The following is a 19,247-nucleotide window of genomic DNA, read 5'->3' as shown; positions in this document are numbered from 1 at the left end:
AGCAGAACTTAGGTGGTGAGAACATACACAGCAAATTAAGGGATTTGAACTTCATCCTAAAACCCGTGGAGAACCTCTGAAGGAACTGAAATATGATGGGGAGGAAACACACACTGAGTTCATTTAAGAAGGCCAGAAGGGCAGTGTGGACAGGATACATAAAGACAAAAGGTTGGCAGGTAAAAGGTCAGGCAGGACCCCAGGCAAGGCACCATGCCGCCTGGACCACTGTGGTAACCTGGGCCAGGCAGCAAGGGGGAACTTGAGACAAACTACACAGGCAGAGACAACAACGCACTGAACAATGGCTGCAGGGAGAGAGAAGAGGCAACCCAGGTGGCCCTGGGTTCCTAGTTAGGGTGACTGGAGCGACAGCCATGCAATGAAAGAGGAAGAGAAGCCAAAGGGTTTGATAGATGATAAAATGTACAGCTTGGACCAACGATGTCCTTTATAGCAGAGCAATCAGGAGAAACATTCTTTGGGGGAAAAAAGAAATGACTCTCCTGTTGTCCAAACAGCTAACAGGAAGGGGACAACCCAATGAGAACCTAATTCGAGATAGGCAGCTGCAGTGGTTACCAGAGGCAGGACGCAGGGGGTGGGGCGGTTAGGGGGCTGGTTAAAGACAGGTGAAGGGATTAAGAAGCACTACCTGGTAGTTACAAAATAGTCATCGGGATGTAAAGCAAGGCACAAGGAATATAGTCAGTAATATTATATTAGCTATGTATGGTGCCAGGTGAATACTGGAAATATGAGGGGACCACGTTGTAAAGCATATGATCATCTAACCACTAAGCTTTACACCTGAAACCAATACAAAAATAACATTGAAAGTAAACTATAATTGGGGAAGAAAAAAAAGAGGCAGCCGATGTACCCTCGTCCAGTTACTGCTCTACCCCCAGCAAAATTGCCCACTCCCTCCAGTGTATACCCATTTTCTTATCCATTCAGCAGACGCTTACTGGGCACATTTGGGGTGAGAGGAGGGAGGGTAGGGGGAAGTAGGGAGCATGAAAGGAAAATAACAGAAGGAGCAGAAGGAGGAGGACACAATGCACAATCTAATAGTCACTCAAAAATCTTTCCTCCATTCTCAGCAAGGACCCTTCCCCTTCCCTTGACCCCACAATGGCTGCTGGTCTCAACCAGGGTGAAGCCCCCACTAGGCTACTTTGGCCCACACAACCCTGTATCTTCCGCAGGCCAGGAGAGACGGCTATTGGATGAGCTGTAGGTCCAGGAATACCAGAAAAAAATCCATCTACAGGCCCCGCCGTACCCTGCAGAGTCCGTTTGAGTGGAAGCTGCAGAGGACTTCTGGGAGGTCTCTTCACCCCTGTGGGAAGGCTGAGAGGCCAGGCTTGTCTAGAGGCAGATTCTCTTAGAGGAACTGGTGCCATAACCCAACATGCAGAAGAGAACAGTGGACACAGGGGACCACGATGGACAGTGCATGTGGACACTGTCTAAATGTCCTCAAGTCTTCCTCCCCCGTCTTTTCCCTATCAATGTACAAATAACCAAAAATCTACAATGATGTCTTAAAATAGCCATCACCTTCCCATCATCCTAAGGGAGCAAGATAAAATGTTAACACTGGAGGGGCAGAGGGGGCCTGGGGCTTGAATCCGTCACTCTGTTTCTTTCCCCAGAGCACCTCACAAATATCCCACACGAAGGCACATACAGGCAGGTCAGCAGTTACAACAGCCAGCCAGAGCCCTTGTGTCCGAACATTCTAAATCTCTGGCCTTCCAAAAGCTCCTCTGGAGTTTTCCATTCCTTTTGTTGTCTACATTTGGCTCAGGTTTAACTATAAATTTAGAAGTCAATACATGCATCTTTGAAAATGGAGACACTCCTTTAATAGGAGATTACTTGGTGGGGTAAGAGAATAAAAAGAGGGGTGACTCATTCTTTGGTGAGCAATGCAGAGAAAATATCCTAAGCCTTATACTTGGATTCTTCTCTATGCACTTGCCCAAGGCTCCAGGCTCAGAAGGGAGAATGGGACAGAGAAAAACACCCTGTAGCCGGCTCCCAATTACCCATAACAGAAAAGCAAGAGATAAGAAACAAACGAAACTCCTAGAGTATCATAGATTCTCACTTCAGCCAAGAATTTGCATTTATTCTCTTATTTGGCTCTTTCCTGCACTCGCTCTCTCCCCACCCCTCCCCCCTCCCCATCCCTCTCTCTCTCTCTCTCTCTCTCTCTCTCTCTCTCTCTCTCTCTCTCTCTCTCTCCCCCCTCCTCTCCCTCCCACACACACATACACACCCACAGCTGTTACCAAACAGCAAACCTGGCTTGTCCTTCATTCCTGCCCCATGCCATCTGTGGGTGCTTGCTGTGAGAGCGCAAGGGGATCAGCCACAAGATGGGTGGAAGGGAGAAGATCAGGGAGTCAGGGGCCTGGGTAATTCCTCAGAAGGATCATGAGAACTGACACCTTAACGAAAGAAAGGGCGCAAGGAGCGGTCCCAGGGCCCATCGCTGGTGCTCGTAGCTCTGGGAGGAAGGCAAGTTATTGGTGTTAAGTAGATTGTTGCCATGTGTTTACCCCTTTGTGGGTTGTTTGTGAGAAAATATTAGGCACCAACTGGCCTCTTGAATCCACTCTTAGGATGCACTCACCCCATCCCAAGCCCAAAGTCAGGCACTACATGATCAAAGAAAACAAAGCCATTTTAGAGACAATCTGAGCACAACTGACTTTTAAAAAAAAAAAGTCTGACGGTGGGAAAGCATCTCATGCTGCTATGCCAAAGAGCAATTATCTGGGGATTTTTCTGGGGTTTTTGGTTATTATCCACCCTTCCATTTCATCCCAAAAGTGAATTTTAAACAAGCCCCGGCCAAGACTCTGAAGACCCTAAATGCTGACAGAAGTGCCGTCCTGAAACCCCGCTGGATCTGCAGGAATCTCACAGTGCGAGAGCACATACGAGGAGAAACGTCCAGGCAAAAAGCAGTCCAGCCACATGGCGGCGTATTTTCCATCTCGATTTGATCCTTGTGGCCAGAACTGCAGTTTACAGGCTTACAATGTACAAGGCCTGGAGGATGATCATCGTCCTCCATCATAAACAGACTAGTATAAAATTTGACCTTGTCTTAATCAGATCACCAAATCAACGTGGGCCAGGGGCACAGTGACATGACAAGTGAAAGTCTAAACATACCTGCCATGGCATTTGAAATGAACAGGCCTATAAAGCCATGTTCTGGAGGAGTTGTTAGGCATTATGCACTAACAGCATGCTAATATTGAGGACTAAAGCGCATGCGTGCGTGCGTGCGTGCGTGCGTGTGTGTGTGTGTACACACCAATAATCAAAAGGGAAATATATCACTGAAGCAGGTTAAATGAAGGTGGAGCATTTTATTTCTGGAAAATAAACTGAAGTGGGTCTCACCACATCACTCACATAAGTGAGTTTCATTTATCACACAAAATGTGACTTATCTCTTCTTTCAGGTTTCATAAGAATCAAATGCAGACACTAGGTGACGTGATGAGTATTCTCTGTTGAGTATGCCTTTCCTACTAAACAACACCTCCACATCACCTAAAAATGTTCCAGTGGTGATGAAGAGAAACCAATCTGACTCAACGGAATCACATATTTTCAAATGTTCAGAGAAAACTGGCAAAATAAGTGTCAAAATATCTGATTACCTTTAAAATATTATTTATGAGTTTATTCTTTTAAAAAAGCAAATGGCCTTTCTAGGTGGTAGCAAGATGACACTTAATCACAACTGAGTCTATCACCAAGTAATAGCTACTGCACTTAAAAATTCTCAAATCAGAAACAAGAAATCAGGGAACTGCAAACCTGCGGGAGGGAAGGAACTGCAGGAGGCCGAGACACTGGCGGCGAGGCTTTACAGCTGCTGTAGTCTAAAAACCAAAGGTCAGGCGGAAATTGATTTATTACCCTATCAGATAGTTTAAAAAACCAGAATGCACTGGTATACACAGCATCGTTCTCTGAGCTCTGTAACTGCAAGCATCCAAATGTGCTAGGATTTTAAATATCCTCAAGGGACACAGCCCTTGAGAGAGCATCCACCTAAGGAATGCTTTTTAGTTCCTCCTACAATGCCCATCTAACAAGCACAGCTTTGTGACTTCGAGGATAATCATGGCCCAGGTGGACTCCCCTGGACGCCATCTCACCGCTCTGCTGCGTGTCCGCGCATCACAGGCGCAGAGCTGGTCAGCCACAGAGCCAGGAAGCACTGCAGTATGAATGCGCCCCAGCCTCTTGGTTGTCCTGAGCGGACACTTTAGAAGAGGGATGGAAAAGGGTGTTATGACACCCTCTAAGCCCAAGCCTCTGGGAATAACATTCCATTGTTATTCCAGGAGCGCAGTTGTTCTAGAAATTCTGAGCCATCTCCTTTCCCAGTCACTGATGTTATTTAAACAGTGCATGCATGTGATATGGCTGAGGTGAGTGCTAAACTCCGCTGATTAAATGTCACATATGGAAACGTTACTCATGCTCATTAATACCATGTTTCAAATATTGTAAATTAACTGGCTGCACACTTTCACCACCATGCACTCAGAAATAAACTGAAGCCTACTTTTGCAATCTTGAAATGCTAGAACTCAGTCTAGTCTAAAGAAGTACACATATACAAAGATGAATGTGGCCGTGGACTGCCTCATGTGGGTGGCTGAAATCTGTCATGTGAAAACCCAAGAAGATTCTGACGATACCAGAAGTGCCCAACTACCTTCTTCTGTCTAAGCTTTATTGGAAAGAGTTCATTTGAAAAGGTATAAAATTGATTTGAATGCTTTCCTAAACAAAGCTTTTTTTTTCCTCCCCTTCTTCCTCCCTTCTCCTCGCTCCATACATTCCAGAGCAATATAATGCTTTACCCAGCACATATTAAAGTTGAAACCTTGATCTCTGTGCAGAGATTGCCTTGGCAACCTCAAATTCGCAGTAATGCAACTCCCCATACAGGCAAAAAAAAGAAAAGGCATAATACATTTTTACGAATCAGAATTACAAACCTTTACATGAATCATCCTCAATTGGCTGTTTGAAAGCTGTTATGTCACTGAAAGTGCAAAGAAATAAAACCACTTTATCCTGTTCATTCCGAATTGGAGCAATTTTCACAAAGAACCACACAGGTGTCCCTGAAAGAAATATCAAAAGGTTGGTCAGTAATTTGCATTCTCATTTGAGGGGTTATGGGAGCAAAGACTTGGGAATGAATAGCTACAAATATTAATTCACTTTTTCAAAAGCTTCATTTCTTCAGTTGCTGGGATTATTATACCATTAATTTCTCTTCTTGCTGGAATAAAAACTTTCACAGTGACTACTCAGTGGGGCTTTTCTTTCGTTAAAATAATTTTCTAAGTGCAGCTCTCTTAACTTGTGTAAAATGAATAGAAAACGGGTTGGAAATCCCTCCTGATCTCTGGTAGTAACTAAGGTAGTACTTAAAGACTTACTTTAGATCATGTAGTGGGCAAGTAAAGAGGAGGGCGGAATGGGCACTGCCAACGTAGCCAGCCGACCATGCAAACTCAAAGTCCCCAAGGGCCCCAGGGTCAAAATCCAGTTTGGGAATCCATCAGTTTGGCTCACATATTCAATCAACCATGGATCAGAAACTATGTTTCTAAGTCTCTCTCCCCAAAATATAAATCCAAAAGGTCCAAGCAATAGCAAATGACCCCACATTAAGAATCACCACAATGATTCTCCCAGCAAAGGCTCCCCAAGAAAGAGAGGTTTCCAGGTGGGTTGGGGTGGTGATTCTATTAGTGCCTTAGGATGCTCAATGAATGGGTTTCAACTCCCAATCCTTGCTCCTGAACCAAAGTGGGGGATAAACAAGCTCCTCCAAAGCAGTGAGCCAATCCACAGAAGGAAAAGCTGGGCAGGGCTCATCTGACTGACTTCTCAGACACCCACTCAGGTGTTCGTGGCCTATACCTGCACAAAGCCCATCTCCGGCTTCCAAAACATAATGAGGGAAAACAAACAAGCGTTTTCTGTCTACAGAAGACATCAGCAACACTCACTGATCAGTTCTGTGATACAAAATTAAAAGGGACACGAAGTAATGATAGTGTCTCTTCCCTACCTAGTTCTTGTATCCCAGTTCCTAACAGAGTATCTGGCATATAAAACTTAATAACTATTTGTTGAATTTTGCATAACGGAATAGTATTTTTCAGACTACTTTATAATCATTTTCAAATTAAATACAATAAATATTCCTCTATGTTGTTAAATATTAGAGAAGCTTCCTGCATTCCAGGCACTCACTGTGCTCAGCATTTTATTTTGTTTTATTTTAGGAGATAGCAAGCAAATAACTCTGAGTCTTGGAGATGGAAACAGATCCGCAAGAGGTTATCTGCATGCAATCGCATCAGCCTCTATACTACACATCAGACAGATAAACATCTGATTAACATTAGGATTTGCCAGTCTCATTTAATAACTAGCTTACATATCCAGCTACCCCACTCATACATATGTAAGTATGACTAACTGTGTAAAACAAGCAGCAAATAGAGTAAATGAAAAATGTCATTTAAATCTTATTTTTGTATTCATTTATAGTTCATTTTAATTCTCTGTCCACTGTCCCTTTCCATAAATTTCAGCTGCCAATTTTTGGGTGCTCTTAGAAGACAAATGGACTATGTCACTAAGAAAAATGTGTTTTGAGAAGAAAATCCACCATACAAAAATCACAAATGGCATTCCAAAATCAAGAAAATGTGTCCTCTGAATTGTCCACTGGAAAGTTTGTGTTACTGTTTGTCCTGGTCTCCTCCTCAGAAGGTGCAGGGTTTTAAACATTTTTCAGTTAAGCAACAGAAAACTCAGAAGAAAGCATCACCGAACTGAGCCTAGACACCCACAGCTCTCGGGTATATCCTAGCTGGTAAGACAAAAAAGCAAACAAGTCAAAAAAAAACCACTTTCTTCTTGTACTAAAGAAAACTTAAAGTGATTTTCTTTTAAGGTGGTAAGCCAGAAAGCACTTCTAATTTACTGAACTAGTAATAAATCAGATGAGAGAACCACCATTCATGATGTCTAACACTAGGAGCCGTGTCCTGTTGGAATTCCCAGAACCCTCCTCTTCAGAGCTGCCACGTCTAGGCCCCTCAGTTCACCGTATCAGCAGAGCCCCATGCCTGTGAACACTCCCGTGAGGACAGTACCGTCTAATCTTTATATTGCATTTATGAGTGCTCAGATTGATGACATTGACCCATGCCTTGCAGATCTTGAGCGCCATTATGTTAGTCATATTGGGAAGCCTTCTTCATTTTACCACAGTTCACGCTCTTCATGAACTCTCCCCATTTCATCAGCTCCTACTGTTTAAAGCTGAGTGCTTCTCTCCGCTAAATTATGCCCACTGCTTGCTTCCAGATATGTTCCCTTATTAAACACATACTACCCTGATCATCCTTTCTCAGTATCTAAATATGTCTTGTACCAAAAATGCATATAGTCAGTATGTATTGCCTTAGCATTCATCTCCAGCTGATCATTCGGACTTGAGGGAGGAACCTCCTTTTTGCTGATATGGTGTTTCCCTATCCAGGGGCATCTGTCCATGTAACACTCAGGTCTTTTTCCTGTGTTGGTAAATTGGGGCCAGAATTGGACATGTGTAGCTCAGCTACTTCTCCCCTTCTACTCTCTTAGAGATTAGTCTACATTCTGCTCTGATCTTCCATTCTATAAATGTCAGGGGAGAGGTCGAGGGCAGGGAGGATGGGTGCTAAGAGAACTGAAGTTCTCCCTGCTACCTGGGATGGGTAGGTAAATCTGTCTGATTCCAGGATTCCACTTTAAGGAACTGTTGACTTAAAAAAAATAAGAGTCCATTATTTTACCTGCAAAAGTGGGCTTATGAGGGAATAGCAAAGAATTACAATTCTAGACATGCAAGCTGTGGCTAAACCATAGGCAAATCTGAAGAACAAAGGAAAGAAACATTCTTTTAGAGAGGAAAGAGATGAGGCAGGGAGGGGGGTTGTGAGTTGGGCTTTTACAAACACAGTCCACTGGAGAAAACGGAGAGTTCCAACTGTAGTGCTTTTCATTGGCAGTTATGAAAAGGGCTGAGTTGTTGCCAGGTAAGGAGAAAACTCTTCCTTTCTCCTGCCGGGATAGTAAAGCAGAAACATATTCCTGTTGGAGACTTGAGCTATGGATGGGTCTCTTCCAGTCTGGGGTAATTGATGATGAAGTGGTAGGCTGTAAGAGCTCCCCCTACAGGCCCTCCTGACTCTTTTAGTTGAAGTTTCCTTTATTTTCTCAAAACTCACTTGCCCACAGTTCACAGATATGAACTACGTTTTCCAGGGTCAGCTTTACTACTCATAAAGGTGACAGTGCAACCTCCATTTGCCAGATTCCCATATCTCTTTCAATTAGTTCTCTCTCAATTAGTTCTAATCACGGGGAGAGAAAAACAGTGCTATGTAATGGTCCCCCTCAAGCCTTAACAATTGAGGACCGTTTCTTTAAATAAATCATAATCCACCCCAAGGAAATCGGATCCACTTTCTGTGTTGCATCCTGCACCCCACATTACAATGGCATCTAACGTAGTGTTACGCATAGGATCAATTTGGCCATTACGTTGCTCAGGAGCCGCCATCCTCAAGCGGTGAAGCTCAGTGACCATGGCAGGGTAGCCAGCGGCTCTAGAAATGCTTGCTGAGTTTCCAAGGAATAAATCCTGCTCCCAGTGTCTTCACTGTCACTTAGACCTGCCTCTCTTCCAATTATCACCACCCAAACAATCTAGAAAAGCAAGTTCAATGTGCTTAAATTTTCACTTCTGAAATTCTTCTAAAAGAGAACATGAGTCCCTCCTGGGTGTCTCAGATGAACTTTTCCTCTTAAAAGGAAGGCATTTTTAACTAATGAAATATCACTCAACGTTTCAGTATATTAAACAATTTCTTCGAGTGAATACGAACCATCCCGATCCTGGAGCCCCACCCAGTTTCCTTTTCACCCTCTGGATGCCCCCAACAACCAAGGAGCCCTTTGGCTCCATCCAGATGTAGATCAGCCCAGAGGCAGAGGCCAGAGTGTTGGCCTCCAGGGATCCTGCCTAGAGCCCAGACTCTGCGGCAGGATCCATGCCATCAAGATCCAAGGAAGAAAAAAGATGCACAAACATTCATACACACACACACACACACACACACAATTTTAAAAAGAGGAGTTTAAAATTCCATGTCCTCACCCAAGAAGCTACAGTGGAAAAACCAACAAAAGCAAGTACTTGATGTCCTGTTTCTGTGAAAAGGACAAAGGGCCGATCATAAATTTTCTGTTAAAAGAAGATCAATACGCAAATCCAGGAGAAAACACAGCATCTGACAACCCTACTGAGAGCCAAGGCTGTTCCTGCAGCGAGAGCAGCTCTGCCCTGGCCAAGGACGCCCAGTGTAGGTGCAGTTCAGGTCAGGCTCTTCCCTCTTGTCATTCTGTAATTCTCACCCCTGCACAGCTCCGTTGGAATATGTATCTATGAACCTGACCATCCAACTTTGCTATGGGGTTTCTCAACCCTGGCAGTCAGATAACAAAACAACAAGGCTCAGGTGTGCGAGAAAATTTTTGGCCTCCATCAATCTTCTCTCTACTCTGGCCCTCCTCCCAGGTACCCTCTGTAACCATGCAGCCAGACAGCCAGGCCACATTCAGAGGCCAACAGAATCTACCAGGGCGCTCTGATTGGCTCTTGGGAGGGGCTGCAGATGCTGGGCCATTCGGATAGGTCCAGAGACTGGACTAGGGAATGGCAGCCTGCCCCAGGAAACAGATCAGTCAGTCTGCGGTCGACTTCATTAAGACAAATGACTAGTACAGAGAGGATGAGACAGCACCAGGGGGATTTGGTGGCCACTGGCCATTAGAACAACTGATTTAGAATCCCAAGCCCTGGATTTGAGCCCTGTTTCTTTATTTTGTGGCGTGGCCACGTCATTTTAACTTCCCTAGGAATCAGTTTCCTCATTTGTAAAATGGGGATAATTGGCCTACTTAAGATTAAGTAAAAATATACACATGTCTGATACATAGATATTTAAAATTATTACTTTCCTTTCTCCCTTCCTTTTAAATTCTTCATCTGTAAAACTGAATGCTCAATCTCACCTGATAAGGTTGTTTAAATGGCTTAAAAAGATAAATGTATCTCAAGACGTTTCAGGAAACTCTGAAGCTGCCTCCACCTCTTCTGACAGAAGAGGAGGGCCAGTTTCAACCAAGCCAAGGGGGCAGCTAGAAAAATCAATGCTTAAACCGCGACATAATGAAAACTTGATTAAAGAGCAAAAAGCAGAACCTAAATAGAGGCGGGTACACTGTGCGTAGATAAGAAGATTCCATTTTGTAAGATGTCAGATTCCCCACTTAATATATAAATTTAATTGCAATTTCAATCAGAATCTCAAACAGAATCTCAACTGTTTCTGTTTTCTGTTGTTTTTCTTGGAGCTTGGAGAGTTGAAATTCAAGTTGAAAAATAAAGGTAGAAGGATGGCCAAGGAATTTTTGAAATTTTTGTAAAGAAAAATGACAGGAACTACCAATTACAGTAATTAAGAGCCAATGGCACTGGCCCTAAAACCAGCAACAATGAACATAATTATATCATTTATTGAGTGCTTACAATGAGGCCAAGCCCTGGCACATCATGGTTTGCTTCTCACAATTCTCTAAGGTGAAATCGCTACTAAGACATTATCCCCATTTTAAATATGGAGAAGACCAGTGGGAAAGCATTTTTAACCAAACTTACATAGATAATAAGTTACAGAAGCCTTCCTGGAAAAGGAGAGGAGAGAAACAAATCCATGAATGTGTGAGAATTTAGCATATCAAGAAAAGGGTATTTCAAATCAGAAGAGCTGGATTCTTTAAAAATAGTACAGAAATCCCCCTTTATCCATGGTTTTGCTTTCAGTAGTTTCAGTTACCTGCAGTCAACCCCAACGCAAACATATTTAATGGAAAATTCCAGAAATAAATACTTCAGAAGTTTAAATTGCACACTGTTTTCAATAGCATGACGAAATCTCCCGCCACACTGAGTAGTGGTGAAATCTCGCGAGAGCCTACTCTGTTGCCCAGGAAGTGAACCATCCCTTCATCCAATGTTGCCACACTGTATGTGGTCTCCATCCACTAGTCACTTAGTGGCTGCATCAGTGACCAAATTGATTGTCATGGTATTGCAGTGCTTGTGTTTAAGGAACCCTTATTTTACTTAATAATGGCTCCAAAGTGCAAGAGCAGTGATGCTGGCAATTTAGAGATGCCAATGAGCAGCCTTAAAGTACTTCCTTTAAGTGAAAAGGTATGTGTGTACAGAGGGGGGAAAAAAACAGTATATATAGAGTTCAATACTATCCAGGGTTTCAGACATTCACAGGGGGTCTTGTAATGTATCCCCCATGGGTAAGGGAGAACCGCTGAACTGAGACCACAGAATAAACAATGTAGACGGTAAATTGGGTTAGATTGCCATGCCATATAACATATAAAAAGAAGTTCCTAATGGTTAATGTTCTAAATATTCAAACATAGTTACAAACATACCAGAAGGAAAAATGGAAGAATATTTTTATTATTCAGGTAAGGAGAAGAACTCCCTAAGCATTATATATAGCTCAGAAACACAAAGGAAAACACTGACATAAAAATGTTGTACTTATAGTATTTTTTTAATCCTCACACTAGGGTATGTTTATTGATTTTAGAGAGAGAAGAATGGGGAGAGAGAGGGAGAGAGAAACATTGACCACTTGCCTTCCATACACGCCCTGACCAAGGATAGAACCCACAACCTAGGTACGTGCCCTGACTGGGAATTAAACCTGCAACTTTTCAACATATGGAATGGTAATCCAACCAACTGAGCCACTGTCCAGGGCTCTATGTGGTACTTTTTAAAGTCTCTAATTTAAAAGAAAAAAAATTGTAATAGGAAAAATATTTTTCCTTATGTGTGTGATTTAGGATTAATACCCCTTAATATAAGCAGCTCCTCGCATTGAATAAGTAAAAAACAATCCACTAGAAAAACAGTCAAAATACGATTGTTTTCCTATGAGATTTGTCTCCACAACTAGATTATAATCCTCCCAAAGGAAGAGTCAGTTTCATGTATCTGGATCTCTTTGGCTCAAACCACAGGCCTACAGGAGGTATTACTAAGTACTTGGCCAGCAGCTTCTCCTGGCTGGCTTTGCAGAATGTTATCAGAGGCCCTTCCCGGGCTTCTCTGAGGGAGAAGCTGGTCCAGGGCTCCCAAACACGGGGCCACAGCCTCACCACAAGTTATGGAGTCAGCCACACACTGGGGAGCATCACCCAGAGGGAGTACTGCTTTCACTCCGGCCTGATACTTCCTGATTTTCGTTTGAAAAATGGAAAAAGTAATGGACTAGCACAAGAGTGACTACCTAACTATTTACTGAATAAGTTTACTAATGATGATTGTCATTTATGTAAGAAAATTTTCTAACATACTAAGAATGAGTTAAGTAACAATAAAAAAATATATAGTACTACCAAAATTCCCAGGTTTATTGATCAGACTGGCCAATAGAAATAAACCTGTCAAATAATCCATCCTTCAAGATAGTAGTCCACATACTCATTCCAAAACACACCATGAAGCCTTCTACTCCCAATTCCCCAAAAAATTAGACAAAAATAAATGCTATCAGTAGACGATCCTCACTACGGTGTTGTCCTTGCACATACTGAAGAATGTGAGGGGGGAGGAAGAATCAAAACAATGTATTAAAAATGGATAAAACTCAGCAAGAAAATCACTAGAATTAAATAAAATATATGGGCAAAGAATCTGAACAATTAACATAAAAGGGTAATTTTGAATAGATAGTAAATAGGAAAAATATTCGGTCTCATTAGCATTAAAAATACTTGTTAAACAAAAAGATTTAATTGTAAGCAATTTGATAATTTAAGTATACTGTTTAATGCTCTTTAGTACAATGAGTCAGATGCAGTTATCAAGTGAACTTGGAAATGGGTTCAATTCTCCAGACCACTATTTGGCAAAATGTCTCAGAAATCTTTGACACAGTAATACTCAGTTTCTAGGGAATATTTCATAGTGTCTATAAAATATCTTTGCACAAAGATATTCACTTTATCATTGTGTTTAATAAAGAAAATTTAGAGCCTTATAAATATCCAACAATAGAGGAAGTATCATTTAAATTCTTTCTCAATGATGTTTATGGGGAATTTTAATGATGGGAAAATTTTTGTGATAAAGATTACATAATTGTATGATTTCAAATTGCATATGTCAAAATATCAATTTTGTAACATGTGCACAGGCAAAACCTGAAAGGAAACACGCCAAAAAGTTAAGAATATAGCAATATTCTTTTTAGTCTTGGAGTCTTTTGGGTGATTGTTTTTCTTCATTATACCTTCATGTATTCTCCATAGTAAAAATGATTTAATTTAAAAATGAGAGAGAGAAAAATAAACACTCTTGTAGATGATGACATTTCACATTTTAAAAATCTCAACGGGGGTGACTTTTCCCCCATGGGACTCTATACTGCTTTAAATGCTGAAAGTTCCCGTCTAACAAACCACAAAGTTTCAAAGTAAAAGCAAACTCTGCCTCCCCCGCCCTCTCCTCCCATCCATGTCTGTTCACTCTGCTTTTCCTGGATACTGTCCGTCAGTCCAGCCTCACGCTGCTGTCCCTGGCTCTGATGCCCTCGCTCTGAACCATAGCCTTTCCTTTCACTCATCTGTTTCTTGGTGACCATCCAGTTCCTTTCAAAGTCACTGAACAAACATTCGCTGAGCACCTCCTCCAGGCCGAGCTCCGCACTAGACTCTTGGAGCTCCTGACAGTAAAATTGGCGCTTCCCACGTCCTGGGCACGGCCTGCGGCTGGGCACACTGAGGGGAGAGCCCGTCAGTGGGCACCACTGGCCGAGTCCTACACTCAAGTCCTCTCACTGCCCCCGCCACGCCGGACATCTCCCCGTCACAGCTGCCTCTTCCCCTGGGCAGGCCTCACTCCTCTTGTCACCCAGGGGACTCCTCATGGGCCCCAACCTCCAGTCTCCAATGCTCCATTCCGTCTCCGCGCTCTACTGGACTCGTCTTTCTAAAATGAAAACCTACTTAACCCCTCTCAATGCCCCTCACCGCCACCCTCCTTCCCCACCTCTGCTGCTCCTAAGACCAATTCTAAACTCCTTAATGTGGCTGTGTTACTGGCCCTAATTAACCTTTCAGCCTCATAGGTCACCTCTTGTTTACTTATATTTTTAGGTAATTATTCCATGAGTTTTGCTGGAGCACTTTCTACGTGTCAGGCACAAGGCTGGGTGCAGGGGATTGGCTGTGAAGAAAAATGCACCCTGAGCCCAGAAGTCAGGCTTCACTGTAGCTGGTTTCCGTCCTCGCTACGCAGAGTGTAAGATGTGGACCAGCAGCATAGCCATCGTCTGGGAGCAGAAGCTCTGCCCTTTTCCCAGACCTACTAAGTGGAAATAGTTTGATTCATAGGTGATTTCTCAGGCACATCCAAGTCTGGGATGCTCTGCTGCGTGTCTCTTGAAACTTCAGTGCTCATTCTCACCTGCTGCCTATCCAACAGCATTCCTATGGCCCGGGGAGCTCCCTGCGCTTCTCTCTGCCTAACCCCCACCGATCCTTTCGTCTCTGCATGGACTTCCTGTCTGCTAGGAAGACTTCCTCCCCTGACCTCCTAAGGCAGGTTAAGTGACTACCCTATGTGGCGTCACCATCAGAACACTATGGCTCTGTCCTGCAGACGCTGCGCCCACCCCTGCAAATGCTATAAGACAAGAAGATGCATCTATCTTTCCAGAAACAAATCCCTGGCACCAGGTCTAGTGTCTGACATATTGGTCAATAAAAAGCTGTTGAAAAAAGCATAGAATTTTGGTTTTAACTGGAATATAATTCCCAGGCTTACCAAATGATTTTAAGTTTCTAAATCCCTCGGGAGAGGGTGGGATTTTGAGGAGTTGGGGGGTGTGAGCAGGTTCCTGGGAAGAAACCAACACCACCTGCATCAATCTCATGCTTCACGTGTGATGCGCAGGCTTAGCCTCTGGGGAGCCCCTGCTAGCCCAATAGGCATCTCTGTGTGAATTAGAAAGAGAAGCTTCCCCCTCAGCACAGATGTAGCTCTGGGTCAGGAGGCACAGAGGACTCGGCAAGCAAACCACAAGCTGGTTTCCACTTGCCCGCTATGTGGTATCGCCTGCACCACCGTATGTGCTGGCCCTGCCATGTGCCTACAGGCACACTGTCCCCACCTAAGCAGAGTGGCTATGGAGCAAGCACTGGAAACCAGATGTTGGCTCTGCATGACCTCAGGTGAGGAGCTCAACTAGTTAACTCCTTATACAGTGGAGCTAAATAACATCCATCATGCCTACTTCACAGGGCATAGAGAATCAATATTTTCAAATAGAGTGGGGTCATACCTTCCACAGGCTTTGAGCCCGTGGAAGTCAAAAGATAAGGTAAAAATTGCACATGACCAAAATTACTTTTGAAAATGCCTTAACGCCACCCATGAAGTAGAGCCCTGTGCCCAGGCTGACATGCGTCAGTAAGCCCACCTCCATCAATCTCCGAGAAGGCGAGAGATGCTGATTCTTTGTGGCACTCAGAGGAACTAACTGGCCTACATGCAGAGGCATTGTCGACCTGACGTACAGAACGTCATGCACCAGAATCACCTGCAGTGCAATGAGATACAATATGAGACCTTCACCCCTGGAGGAAGAGCGACTTTCCTTTTCCCACCTCATAGTTACTCGGGGGCACATGCTCACTGCAGGGGATAGCAAGTGACATCACTAATTCAATTTAAATTATGTTTCCTTCTCTCTCCCTTTTGTGCCAAACACATATAGTTGAATTTGCGCAAGATAAATGCATAGTCTATAGAAGCGTGAAACCTCTGAAGCAAAATATAAATGTAAAAGTTATTGGTGCTGCACGTACCCCATTTGTATTCTGTGTTGTGGGGAAATCCACACTTCAGTACACAAAGCCGCCAGCGCGGAAAACCTCTAACTTACTCCATCAACTGGATACACACGCAGAGAGGGCCACTGATGGCGTGCTCCTGGTTAGGACTGTCGCTGAGTCGTGTCCCCCATAGTGGAAGGACTGGCACCGAACCTTTCACAGTCTTCCACCTCGTCCCTCTCATGCTGTGTAGCGAAGTGGGTAGAGGGTCCTACTGGCTGAAGGAGTGAGATGGAGCAAGGCAATGACTGACACGAAAGCTACAGGACCGGCCCCTCTCAAATTTGTGGATGCCCAGAGCTGATCTGCCCGGCCAGCATCTGCACAGGCCACCACATGAACAGTCCTTTCAATTGCCTGCTCCAATGTCACCAGACTTGAAAAAGTCCCCGCCCCTTTCAGATAACAGCAGCACGTGCCCTCTGCTTTCCAGAGCAAGACGTATCACTTTGAACGCCACCAAATAAACACTTAATCCTCATGTGCCATCTGGGCCACTCTGGAAATGGTCTACATAACCTTTGGCCTACCATTCAATCCTACATAAAAAGAACAGGATTCTTTATGAACAAAGGAGTGTTTTTAAAAACACAGCACTCTTCAAAACCTCTGCAGCCCTGCCACGGCCACATGCCCCACTCTCTTCTTCTAATACAGCTAATCTCCAGTCCCCTGAGAGAAAAGCAAGCTTTATACTTGTGCATGGTTAACTGGCCTAAAACTTCTTTAACATACTTTGTGGAAGTACACTCTGAGTATTAATACTGTCTCTAATGGAAAACTGAGGTCATCAGGAAAGAAAATTTTATTCAAATACTCTTAATTGGGTTCCTACATAATTGGTATTACCTGCTGAGCTAAGTGCTGTGGAAGATAGATACAAAGATGAACTGTGCACAGTTTCAGCCCCATCTCTTCCCTTCCCCTGAGTAAGTAGAAAGTACAACCAGCAACTGACCATAAGTAAACCAACAGGAAAAACACGAACTCTTCACAGCAAAAAGATCAAGAAATCTTGATCAGTTAGTGACAAGTTCAAATGTCCCCTTGAGGAATAGTCTAACTCATCAATCCATACCATTTTTTCCAACATACACAATGGCTTCAGGTAACAACATTTAGCTAATGGGAAAGAAGAAAACCCAAGATAGCAACAGAGGAAGAGGAGATATTTTACAACGCATGGTTCAGAATACTCACTGTTTTTCTTGTACATCAAAATTTCAAAGGAATTCATCTCATAGTTCTCAAACGTTTGCCGCACCTTTTCGATGGTATCTTTATCAGTCAGTTCCCCATACATAAAACTGTAAATCAACCAAGAGCTCAAGTTAGATTAGCTAATATTTATTATTCTACCCACATACATTAAATCTCTGTTCTATGCCTAGCACTGTGTGTTATGTCGAATGAACACACACATAAGCAATAAAAAAACATTCAATCAAAAAGGCTATTTACTAAATCAACTGTGATCAAGATTCCATCAGAGTCCCCTAAAATAAACAGCCTAATAACAGAAACCACTGAAAAAGAACAGGTCAGAAAATAGCATGACCAAAACATAAGGAATTACAGAACACAAAACAGTCACAGGTCACTGTCCGAGTGGTCAGAGAAGGCTTCCCAGAGGTAAAAACAAATGAGAGCTAAAGGGCAAGTGGAAATTAGCAAGAAAAGAACATTCCAGGCAGAAGATGAGCATGTTCAAAGGCACAGATGAGAGTGAGGTTAATTCTGGAACTAAATATAGTTCAGTTCAATACGACTGGAATACAGACAAGAGGGAAATTTGCAACAGAATACACTGAGGGGTAAGTGCGGGCCAGATCGTGAGGAGATACAAGCCACGTGAGTAACCTAAACTTTATCCTGAAAGAACTCTCAGGAAAGATGCAGAGGGAATTTGGACCACAGATTTTTTTTTTTCTTCTAATTCCCAATAAAATAAACAAAAGTTTAAGGGGAAACAATCACAAAGATTCACCAAACACCAACAGGAGTGAAATTTGATGCTCTAAACATTAAGAGAGAGCTGAAGAACCAGGAGATTCAGCTTTTTTCCTGCCCTCTGCCCCGCCCCACAAAAAACAGGGGGAAGCATTGAGTTAAAAAAAAAAAACTGAGATGATGAAATCCTACAAATTCTTACTCCCCACTGCTCGCATTTGGAGAAAAGGAGACTGAAGGGGTAAAGCAGCAGCATAGGAAAAAGTCAGAGAAAAATTCTGACGACTAGAAGCTCCTGCCCACTAGCGCTGGTTCTCAACACAGGCAGAAAATCCGCCAGACTATCCATCTTCCTGGGCCCCACCAAACTCGGTCTGAAGACCAGGCTGTGCCCCTCTAGGAATAGGATACACCGACTAGGCAGAGTAACATGGCACGCGGCATTGACAAAATGTAGGAGAGCAGAATCCACCTCCCAGTGGAGCTGGAAAAGACAGTCCTCTGACAAAGGCTCCCCCTGGATGCAGCGAGCATCTATCCTGCCCACCCCAGGCCTCCAGGAGGCAAAAACATGACAGCAACACACAGCCCTCAGGCCTTAGGTAAGGCAAAAGCAGCGGCAGGGGTTCCTAAGCAACATCTTCCCAATCTTCTAAAACTGTGCATACCAAATGCAATCTAACTTACTTGTGATGACTTAAATCACAGAATTACAAGGCTAAAAAGAACATCCTAGGTTATGGAGTATAATTCCTGAACTACCAAGTCAAGCACCACGCTAAGCTTGATCCTGGAACAGCCTTGGGTTTACTTCAGGCTTCTGATTTCCAGTCCCCTGTAAGAAAAGCATCCTAGCTGTGGACTTTATGACTTCTGTGTCACTTCCATTTATTATGTCCCTTCCCAGCCCACTGAGAGCTGTTGTTATCTGTGGCTCCTCTATATCTCTTGTAGTATTCTGCCTTCATGTTGTGTTCTTCATCTGTAAGCCAGGAAAAGAGATGACCAAGCTTGCTGAATTATCTTTAAAAAGAAGAACAGATCAAGACTAAATTAGCCCTGCCAAGAACAAGAGGATTTCTCCTGGGAAGGAAAAACTTAAGCTCTACGACCATTTTATTTAGCCGGTTGTTCAAATGCCTTTTCAGCTTCCACTTTCACCGAGTTAATGTGCT

General features: G+C 43.3%; 1 protein-coding gene across 2 annotated transcripts in view; it reads right to left on the bottom strand.

Annotated features, from left to right (window-relative positions):
* KCNH1 (potassium voltage-gated channel subfamily H member 1) overlaps positions 1 to 19,247 on the bottom strand; it is a 311,369-nt gene that overhangs the window by 260,614 nt on the left and 31,508 nt on the right. For both annotated transcript variants that reach the window (XM_054562992.1, XM_054562993.1), the window contains exons 3-4: positions 17,323 to 17,429; positions 5,049 to 5,177 (exon numbers count right to left, since the gene is read on the bottom strand). In XM_054562992.1, coding sequence (XP_054418967.1) covers positions 5,049 to 5,177; positions 17,323 to 17,429 — 236 coding nt within the window. The remainder of the gene's footprint in view (positions 1 to 5,048; positions 5,178 to 17,322; positions 17,430 to 19,247) is intronic.

The sequence above is a fragment of the Pteronotus mesoamericanus genome, unplaced genomic scaffold (assembly GCF_021234165.1).
Source record: "Pteronotus mesoamericanus isolate MK-2021 breed Mesoamerican mustached bat unplaced genomic scaffold, CSHL_Meso_final scaffold_705, whole genome shotgun sequence".
Classification (NCBI taxonomy): Eukaryota; Metazoa; Chordata; class Mammalia; order Chiroptera; family Mormoopidae; genus Pteronotus; species Pteronotus mesoamericanus.
The sequence above is the reverse complement of the archived record's forward strand: the minus strand, read 5'-3'. Positions and strand labels throughout refer to the sequence as shown.